The sequence below is a fragment of the Drosophila arizonae genome, chromosome X (genome assembly GCF_054131065.1).
Source record: "Drosophila arizonae isolate 15081-1271.41 chromosome X, UAZ_ARI_1.0, whole genome shotgun sequence".
In the NCBI taxonomy this organism is placed as follows: Eukaryota; Metazoa; Arthropoda; class Insecta; order Diptera; family Drosophilidae; genus Drosophila; species Drosophila arizonae.
In genome coordinates, this window is record NC_142927.1 from 25242753 (window position 1) to 25253699 (window position 10947).

Sequence of the window (10947 nt, forward strand, 5' to 3'; positions counted from 1 at the left end):
CACACTCTCGCTTTCACGTCAGACCAATCGAACACAGAATAAAAAATTAAAACAAAAAAAATGTTATACATATACATTATGTATATAAGTTTATATAATATTATATTTGTATGCATGTGTGTGTGTGTGTGTGTGTGTATGCTTCCCTTTTATTAGAAGAGTAAGCGAGTCATAATAGTCCTAGCTAGACGATCATGAGGAACTAAGCTTTATAATATAAATATACATTATCTATTATATGGACTCGAGTTTATATGGATATTCAACAAATAACATAATGTTACCACAATAGATATATCTTAGAGCTATAAGAACTTTTTAATTAAAATATTCCATGCAGACCTACGGATTTACTGATCAGTATACTGTAAAGATTGTTTAATACTTTTAAAAAATTGATTTCGGAATGTATAATTCGGGAAAATTTGGACACACACAGGCGTGGGTATACTCAATACCCCCGCTCATAAGAACAGACGGTCGGATGGACAGCATGACGGGCAAAACCAATATACTCATTCACGAAAGTGTAAAATAGACAAATCCGATTTGTCAGACGTACAATATAATCAAAAATCGGAAACGATTAAAAAGCTTTTTTTCTCTTAGAAGAGAACTTTAAATAAAAGTCACCTCTCTGCAGAACAAATATTATTTATAGTATAGATTCCTGTAAGATTCCATATTAAACAAAAATTTACCAAAGTCTGAACGCAATTAAAAAAAAAATAAAATAAAATAAAAATAAAAATAAAAAAAACTTTAAAGAAAAGGCTAAATTTTTTGTTTTTCATGATATGTTAAGCGAAGTAAAACTAGTTTTTCTGCTTAGATTTACTACTGTTGCTAAGGGCTCTATATAAGCAGTTCATATACATACCAATTCTGTACCTTAACAATAGATATCAAATGTAGCCATTTATTTATTCTAGAACAGCGCAGTCGATCTCCGCTGATTTCGTAATACCTGTTTGCGGTCGATTCAGATGACAAGGCCCTTGGCTGTAGAGTAGCTCGACAGCGAATTAGCTGCTAAATAGATTTTGACTGAAATTCTGTGGAAAATTTTGGTTTGACTCCGCCAATTCTACCCATAAGTAGAACATACATGTATATAGAATTAAGCTGTTGAGCTGTCAAATATTGTATGGGTAAACGGTTAAAGTAGCTGCCCGTTAAGCTTCGACCCGACCCAGTGGGCGTATTTAGGGGATTCTTAAAATTTTATTAGATGATGAAACAAAAAATATTTGTGTCTAACTTGAATACAAATGGGTCAAACGGAAAAGTATAGATTTGATTTGAGTATAGATGGAATGAATAGAAGAAGAAGAAACATATATTCAGCAGCAGATCAGTTTAGTTAATTTAAATGAGATCGGATAAAGCCTTTCGCAAAATACACTTTTATCATTTCGTGAGAAAATATGTACGATTGAGAAGATCAGGAAATGAAAAATTAGGGTATTATGGGTTTGTTAAATATATGTAACAGGCAGAAGGAAGACGTGGAAGACCCCATAAAGTATAAATATTCATGATCAGGACTGAGTCGCCTTAGTCATGTCTGTGTATCCATAGGTCCGTACGTATGAACGCGTCGATCTCAGAACCTACATACTTATAAGAGCTACATACTAAGAGAGGGGCTTCTGTAGTTCCCTGGGTATCCGCGCACATTGAGTTTGTTCCACAAAATCAATAGCTTTGTTATATTTTGGATTTCGGTTTCCAAAGCGCTTCATATTTTATTTTTATTTTTTTTTATATTTAAAAAGCAAGTATTATATATATGTAATATATTATTCAATATAGCTAATACAATTTTCCTTTATATCGTATAAGCTTGAATATGAAAAACATTTTGGGACTCAAGCGTCGATTTCCACTATTTGATATTTTATGAAGTTCGATATTTTATAAATGTATTTATTTTAATTATATTTTATTAATTAACTTCTATTAGACGTATATATATTATCTTAAGTTCCTTCCATACACATAAAAATCTGTTTCAATTCTTTGTTGTTGCTCTATTTCTGAAATGATTTGCCATAAATTTGAGGGGCATGTGGTGGTGTTCGCACAGCGAGCCACCAGCACCACCAGCACCACCAGCACCACCGTCGCCGCTAATGCTGCGCTGCTGTTGTTTTGCGGGCATGGGGAGAAAAAGTAAAGTAAAAATGTTGCACAACTAAATCGCATTTATTTAAAATTCCAGACCATTGCGAGTTGCGGCTGGCAACAACCAGCAACAACAACAACAACCAACAGCAACAACAACAACGAGAGCAACTACAAATATTTAACAGAAAATTCGTTTGGCGCTTTGGCGGCAAATATGCAAACCGAAGACCAACGAAACCTGCGCCGCGTGTCTCAACCTCAGCACTTGGACACCGGCAGTTGTGTGGGGGCGGCTAGCAGCGAGGGGGGGGGGGGGGGGGGGGGGAGGGGGCTGGCTGGGCTAGCGCTGGCAGGGGGTTTGTCGCCCCCACAGCGACGCCTTTTGGCGCAATGCTGCTGATGTTGGCATATCGATAGCCAAGTGACTTACTTTTTCTTTGCACGAAATACCCTAACCGAGAGTCCCCCAGCATTTTGAAATCAACTTGAAACGATTTCAGCGAAGGTAATAAGTCTTTGCGCGAAATGTGATAATATGATTATTGAAATTAAAATTGAGTATATATGTATAGTAATATATTTAAATTATATTCAATGATGAAATGAAAGGAAAAATCTTTTTTCAGAAAAATCTTTTTTAAGTTTCCTAAATTACTGCTTAAACTTATTGTCGAGCTCTGAACCTCAACTGCTGAGTGGGCCAATATGCCAGTATATTTATAAATAATTATTATTTATTTACTACTAATTCTGAGCTGTTATATTGTATTTGTTCCCGAAAGACCTAGAGGATGTAGTATTTTCAGTCCTAGCCTTGAATTGTCGATAAGCAGATGATTGAGCTAGGTATGTCGCCTAATCAGTTCTGCATTCTGTGGGAATTTCTAGACCACAAACCAGTTAGTTGCTGGAGAGAGAGAGAGAGAGAGAGAGAGAGAGAGTAAGAGAGAGAAAGAGAGATAAAAAGAGACAACTGGTGAAGCTAGTTCTTTTTGTTGCTGAGTGAGAGCGAGATGACTATTCTGAGAAGTCTTTCAGACAGATCGCAAATCAACGCTAATCTCCGATTGAAACCAACTCCAATATAATACATATATATACACACATATATTATCTATCAAAGAGAGGGAGAGAGCATTCGGTCTTCGGCATCAGCACATTATTTTTGCTCTTCAGTTTTCATTGTTTTCTGCTTGACAGCTCTTTATTATTTGTTGTTTATGGGCCATAAGTTACGCTCAGCAGCTCGATCAAGTGTTAAGGCAAATGCTATCAAATTGCAGCGATGTGGCAACACTGCTTCGCGATTGTCTTAAGAAGTTGGGGAACTGGAGCTGTGCCTATTATGGATAGATCAGATTCTCTTATAACGAGTTAACTGAAATCGTAGCTGGACTCGAAAGAATATTGAAGAGCCAAGATCAAAGGGAATATATATTCCTATATGTACGTATGCATCTAGTATACCTGAGCTGCATCTTGAGTAATACAAATATAAATATATATTAGCGCCAATCTCGAATAGCATTTGCTCATTGCATCACTGCAAAATGTTGAAAATCTTTGTTGACTCTTGGTGTAAAATACTCGCTCACGTAGAGCAAAGAGTATATTGGTTTTGAAATATTTGCTGTTTAAATATAGATCTAAGATTACAGTAGATGCTGAGAGACTTGGAGTTATGTATAGCTGCAATCAAACTGTAACTTGAACAGTTCTACGAGTGGTATCATTGGGTATATCTGTAGATCAACCTAAAGTTCTAATAAATGAAAAAAATAATAGTTTCTGCCTCGTCAACTCCACATTCTCCATAGTCTCAGATCTGGCAGCAATCATTTATCTCGTTCATATTGTGAAATGAATGAGTATCATGCAGTCGGCCCTGTCCATTAGCAAAGTTCTGGCCAGATGAAGCTGTTCTTTGGGGTGTAAGGCATAATTAATTTCTAAATTGGGCTAATTTATAGTTAGGTTTCCCAGCTATTGTTGGCTTATGTAAACAACGCTTTGGCAATTATTTGGCAGTTGGAATCATGTTTTGGCTATAGTCCGACCAAACTTTCCATATCGGGCACGACATCCGATATCTAAATGGGCTTTTGTATGGTGATTTCTGGTTTCTTTTGGCTTGGGCTGCTCCAATTATGAAATACAATAAAATGCGTGAGCTTCAATTTAAATATTGTATTCATTATTTTAGTTAGACTTGTATCGAGGGGGCGGGGCCAACTTCCTGCGAATAATGTGAAAAGCAGCGAACTTTCGATATCAATTGTTGTGCTAATGCGAACGGTTTACATTAATTAGAGCAGAGCGTACATTGGCTTTCCCCCAAAATAATAATAATGAAAAAAAATAAAATAAAATAAAAATTATAATAATGTTGAAATGAGTTTTCTTTCGGATGGGAAGTACGAAAAGCACAGCGAGTGAACCAACAGGTGTCAGTGCCAATCGGTGTTTCAATGCGCTTAAACGTGCGCCCTTACCTGGATTGTGAAAAAGTGTTGCAAAGTTCTGAAATTATTCTAGATGTTACGAGTATATGAAAACGAGTGGTAAATAATTCAATCGTGATTGGAAGAAAGATTATATATTTATATTTTTAAGTTAGTTAAAGCAACTTCTAGGTGTTCGTTTAATAAGGTTTCCCTCACTTGTGCTACCTTTGCTTCTCCAGTGTTGTGAAACGCGAGCTAGGCAACTTCTAGGTGTTCTGTTAGCAACGTTTCCCCTCTCCATCGGCCACTCACGCCCCCACAAGTGCTCCATCATGCGCCTGGCTTGGCCTCCAAGAGCCGCCCAAATCATTAATGAAATCGAAATAAAAGCCAAACCCAAATCAAGGACAACAAATTGAAATCAAAAATCATAAATAACATTTTACTTTTGTTGTCAATTTGTTGTTGTTGTTGTTGTTGTTGCCGCTGATTGTTGACTCATACGCGCTGTGAACGTGTCTAATTGGCCAACTTTAAGCGACAGGTTGAAGTCTTGAAGTTGTTTTCGGGCTCTACTTTTCGATTCGGAGTGTGTCCAAGTGCAGGCGCCGGCATCGGCTTGGGCATCGACAGCGGCGTCGCCGTCGCACTGTGGGCGCAATTGCCGAGCCCAAAAAGCATAACACAAACAACAACAACAACAACAACAAATGCATATTGCTGCAAAGTGCAGCCAAATAGAAAAAGTAACAACAATAACAAAAATTATGCTATAAAAGCCAAAAAGGCAAAGCCGAAAAACTGAAACAATCAAATGGAACGTGATTCGTAGCTGGATTCGAGGCAGCGGAATGCGCCAGCGCCAGCGTCAGCGTCAGCGCCTGTCCAGCGCGCTTATTTTTCTTCACGTAGAACCAGCAACAACAACAACAATCAAATTGTTGTTTGGCAATCAAAAGTAAAACAAAAACCAAAAAAAAAAAAAATAAATAAATAAAAGTTTATATATAACAAAACTCGACTCGAAAATATAAGGCAGTAAAATAGTAACAAAGCTGATTGAAACACGACTGAGCGACTGGCAAATACCCAGTAATAAATTAAATATATATATAGAGATACCCATATTCGACGTACCCATCTGACAGCCCTACATAAATTATTTTTATTTAATTTTTTTTTTTTTTTTTTTTAAATCAGAGAAAACAGGATATAATCATTATCGAATATAATATATCCCAAATGACCCGTGCTGTCAGATGGATCCGTGAAATATGGAGAGCCCTGTGTGTATGTATGTATGTGTATATGAGTGTGTGGATATTTGGCGTATTATACAATAGATCGTCAAAATAACACACTATATATGTACATATGTATATCATAATATAGCCAATAGTGTGTAAAACTTCTTTCAAATTACTTAATAATATTTTATAAAATCATACAGTATATAGCCATATATCAATATATATACGTATGGCTATACAACAACATGTGATGCCGGTATACCCCACGATTGGCATGCGATTAGCATAGGGTATCGTTAGACATGAAAACTGTTCGCGTGCGCGCGCTCGCGCCGCCGCTGCTGCTGCTGGTGCCGCTGCCTAACGGTGTTTGTAGTGGCTGCGCAGTCGCGCTCAGATTCGTCATAGAGCCAGCCGCGCACGTTCCACGTTTCACGTTCCATATGTTCCACGTTCCAGGCCAAGCCTAGCGCGTTTGCATTTTGAATGAAAGGCAACGTCGCGACGTTGACGTTGACGCTGACGCCGACTGCGACTGCGACAGCGACGCCTCGTCTATTGGCAATAAATAATTCTTTGCAGTCGCTGGTTTTTTCAGCCGCTGACTGCCTGCGCCTTATTTTTGCTGCTGCTGCTGCTGTCGTTGTTGTTGTCGTTGTTGTTGTTGTTGTTTTTTCTTGTGTTATTTTGTTGCTTTACCTCAATTTAATTAGTTTATTTGAAAGCAGTTCGGGGCGATGGTGTCATAGATTAAATTGGACCCAATTCATTTTTAAACATTTTTTCAAATTTTGTTGCTATGTTTTTCGTATTATTTCTCTTTTGCTCTTTTATTTTACTTTTATTTTATTTTTTGTAAGTCTGATAATTTGATTGTTCTGCGCATAAAGGCATTCGCAATGCTCGGAATTCGCATTGAATTGTTAGCCTGGCCAACGGGCTTCGGCCAGTAAATCAACTTCAACTGCAATTGCAGTGAAATTGCTGGACATGTTATTTGGCAAGTCCTCAATGGACTGAACTACTTTTCAATGGACCTATGCATAGCTATGTGTTTTACTACACATACGAGTATATACGTGTGTATATAGCTGCATACATATGTATATATTTTTTTTATAATGTCTGCTTAAGAGCAAATCAACAAGTTGCTATGAAGAATTGTAGTTTATTTGTAATTTCTCTCTTTGTTCTCCTGATTTGCAATCTATTCATTGGAACAATTATTCAGAGATATGATTAATGGGGAGAGACAAACACTACAGACATTAGCATTAGCACTAGCTGAAGTTGACTCAACTATTTATGGGCTAAGGGGAGGGGGGATGGAGAAGTTCAACTGCGCCTTGCAGCCTGAAGGACACATCCAGAGGATGGTATCGTAACCTTTCCCGAGTCAGCCTTGGAAGAGCATATCTCTCATAAAACAAAGCTTCTCTGATAATTTTGAGGGTTTGCTTTAGACAAAATTTTAAGGAAAAATAACAAAATAGAGCAGATGACAAATTTATAGTCTAGTGTGGTGGAGTTCGAGCAAAGAAGAGGAACGGGATCGAGAGGAATGGCTAAAAGCAGGAAACGCACTTTGCATGCAAAGGGAAAATGGATAAGGCAAAATTTCGACTCGCTCTGTTCCAATCCTGATTCTAGTATGTTCCGTTCCGTTTAATTTCAACTTTGATCTATGTCTTATGATTACATATGTATGTATGTCTGTATATTATCTATACAGAACTTACAAATAATAATGGCACAATCTAACATATACAACTATTTTGTTGCAAGCATATGCATGTATGTATATCGAGAGCAAACTTTAAAATATTTATCACAGTTGTATTAACTATTTAATTAATGCCTGCTGTATGCATGTAATTCTCTATTATTGTTTGGCTTCGTTCTGCACTGCTTCATTTTGCATTCAAACAATTCCTTGATATCAAATAATTTTGATCAGTAATCTTGACTCAATTCCTATAATATTTAATCTGTGATTGAGTGAAAATGATAATCAAACTTAACTGATCTGTCATGTACTTTTCTATATATGTAATTATCTTGCTCCTATTTCTGACACACGCAAGCTTTAAACTCACTTAAAACTAGCCAAACCCATTCCGATTTGAAAGCGCTTAGTAAACCCTCAAGATTCAGTCAGGTATCCAATAATTTACAGCCCGAAATTACTTAATCCCATCAATGTTAAGTAAAACTGTAAACAAGCCATCGCACAGCCATTGGTAAACATAGTGAAAATAAATACCGAAATGGGTCTCAAATTGATGATCGTACACCGTCTACCGTTTCAATTGCAATGAGTAATCACATAACTAAGCGCGCTTTGAAGGCCCCCAGCTGCCGAGGTGCAGAGCAGGCCCAGCGCCAACTGGAGACTCGCGCGCGCCCACAAATCATCGAAGACGACGAGCCGAGCCACAAAAGCCCAAAAGCCGCGCAAGCTTTGCCCATTTATCAATTGAGCGAAGCTAATTAACATGAGCGAAGCAACAGCAACACCAACAGCTACAAATGGCAATTGAAACTTGGCGCGTGCGCAAAGCTAACAGCAACAGCAATAATAACAGCAACAGCAAAAGCAACAGCAACTGTAAAAACAACAATAACAATAAACAAGTGAAGAAAACACAGACGATGGCAAATGCATTGCAAGATGCACTTGAGCGCATCGGAATCAAAGATGCGCAGGCTGTGGCGGCAGGTAAAGCCGCATGAAACGAAACGGAATGGAATCGGAATGACATGAAAGGAAATCAAATGAAATGAAATGAAATGAATTGAGCTGAACTGACGCTGAACAAGCATTGCAAGCTTAACGAACCTGAACGCTGTTATACCCTGTACTGAAGCATGCATAGAAGGGGCATATTAGGACTCATGCTATAGATTATACATCGATGTTGGGTTGAATGGGGACTATTATCTTAAGTATTTATATTAAATACTTTTAATGTATATGCATATCTATATTGTTGACTTGACCGTATAATATAGGTATACATACATATATGGCTTATTTAATCAGCTAACAAATTAACTGCATGAAAAAGTAGAAATCGAGGGATTGCTTTTAAATTTGGCCTTTTTATAAAATTTGAAGTAAAAATGTTATGTACTTTGATTTAAGATTACTTTTCTTAAATAGCTTTAAAAAAAAAAATAATAATAATAATATTAAGGTAATAAAACATACATATTTCAGCACATTGTCAAGATTCTATTATGATTGCTCAGATAATTAGTTCATTTGGGACATATTTTAGACTGAAATGCTATTTAACTATTTTTATATAATACATAGCTAAATGCCTTTTGCAACTATACATTTTGATTCGAAACATGATTGACTGATATTTTGTACTTTTTTTTTTTTTTTTAAATTTATTTTTTTTATTTTTTTGATCTAGCACTTTTACACCACAAATGAATTCGTGACATTCCAAATATTCTCTCCCATAGCCCCGTTCCATACCTAGCCTATAACGCGCTTAGCCGAAACTATAGGGTATTTTGCTGTCGACTACCACGGCATCGTTTTCGTCAACGCAATTGCATAATTGAAAACGAACCGAATCGAAAACGTAACGCCAAAACGTGACGGCGCCTGCGCAGCTGCGACTTACCGTTAGCTCATGTAACCACCAATACTCATGCATTTTTTTTTTTTTGCTGTTCGTTCCGCTTCTCTTCACAGATGACATCTTTAACCTTGCACTTGATAGTGATAGCTCTGCTGGCCGTGGCAGCAGCCGCAGCAGCCGCAGCAGCTGCAGTCGCCGTGGCAGCAGAGGGCGATGCGGCAACGCGTACCGTTGTGCCGCGCGGCAGAGGCGCGACCAACTATGCGAGCGCCTCCTCGACGACCAGCACGCAGGCGCCAACGCTGCGAGCGCCGCGCCAACGGCGGCCGCCCACGACGCTGCCCATCGACAATGGCCATGGGCGTCGCGGTGGCAGCGCCGCCAGCACCACGCCTCTGCCGCCAGCAACGGTGCGGCAGCAGCGACGTCGTGCCACAACAACGGCAACAACAACAACAACGACGACGACGATGGCCCCAGCCTCAGCTGACAGCAATGGGCGTGGTCGCAGCCGCAGCAGCTTCAGAGCCGCCCGCCAGCCACGTGACACGCCCACGCCCAGCGCATCGGAGTCATTCAGCACGAGCAGCGCCAGCGGCTGGCCTCAGTCGCATCAGTCGCTCTCGTCGCTGTCCTCCAGGCCAGGCGCTGTCTCGCGCAGCGGCCCCAATCCCAACAAAACGTGAGTTCCACTTTTGCCTGATCTTTTCTTTTCTTTTCCTAGACTTGAGCTTGAATATGCAGATGAGCGCGTGACACGAGCACGAGCTGCTCCAACCACTCGTGACACGATTGGGATATGCTAATAAGGCAAAATATGTGAAGTAAAAAAATTCGAGTTGAGAAACCTCTTTTAAACGGGAAACATATTTAGATCGAGCATGAATACCCTGTAGCTGTTGTAATGGGGGGTATATTAGCTTGTCTAATCAAGAAGCACGAACTGTAATATATGTATATGTATGTATCGATATATGTATGTACACATATATAAATAGATGGACCTGTATAAATAGATGGACCCTAGGGGCTAAAGCAAACTGAAGGACTTACAGAGCATCATTAGCTGCTGCTTGGGTATAAATACCATTTTATGAGTGTATTGATTCGAATTATACTATATATGATTTTTCATATTTTTAAAACTTTTTGAAATACCTCTTATGCTAGATAGGGTCTTCTTAGCCCAATTGCAGACTCATATATAATTTTTAATATGTAAGAGAAACGAATGTAAATCTGTTGAATTTTATATATATCTACCTCTTAACACTCAATCGCCGATTTTGCAAGGCATTGTAAAATGTCCTTCGCAGAGCTATACCTTAATACCCAATTTGCTAAAAGTAGTTTAGCTACCCAAGCGGAAGTTCAAATATATTTATAGCCATACCAACTTAGACTTAGTCTGTTCGCCTCCAGTCAGTTTATTCAAAATAAATCGAGACTTGTTCGATCCTCACATCCAATAAAATACCTGATTTCAGTTGTCTGTTCACACTTCAGCTTTAGACTCTTCTTAAG

At 38.5% G+C, this 10947-nt stretch overlaps 1 protein-coding gene across 4 annotated transcripts in view; it reads left to right on the forward strand.

The window, feature by feature from the left end:
* The window catches only part of LOC108618968 (uncharacterized), a 57894-nt gene that overhangs the window by 42695 nt on the left and 4252 nt on the right, over positions 1-10947 (forward strand). For 3 of the 4 annotated variants that reach the window (XM_089474897.1, XM_089474898.1, XM_018015207.2), the window contains exon 3: positions 9537-10105. In XM_089474897.1, the coding sequence (XP_089331023.1) occupies positions 9537-10105 (569 nt within the window). Of the gene's footprint in view, positions 1-2512; positions 4692-9536; positions 10106-10947 lie in introns of those variants that run through there. The other variant, XM_089474899.1, reaches the window with a different exon arrangement.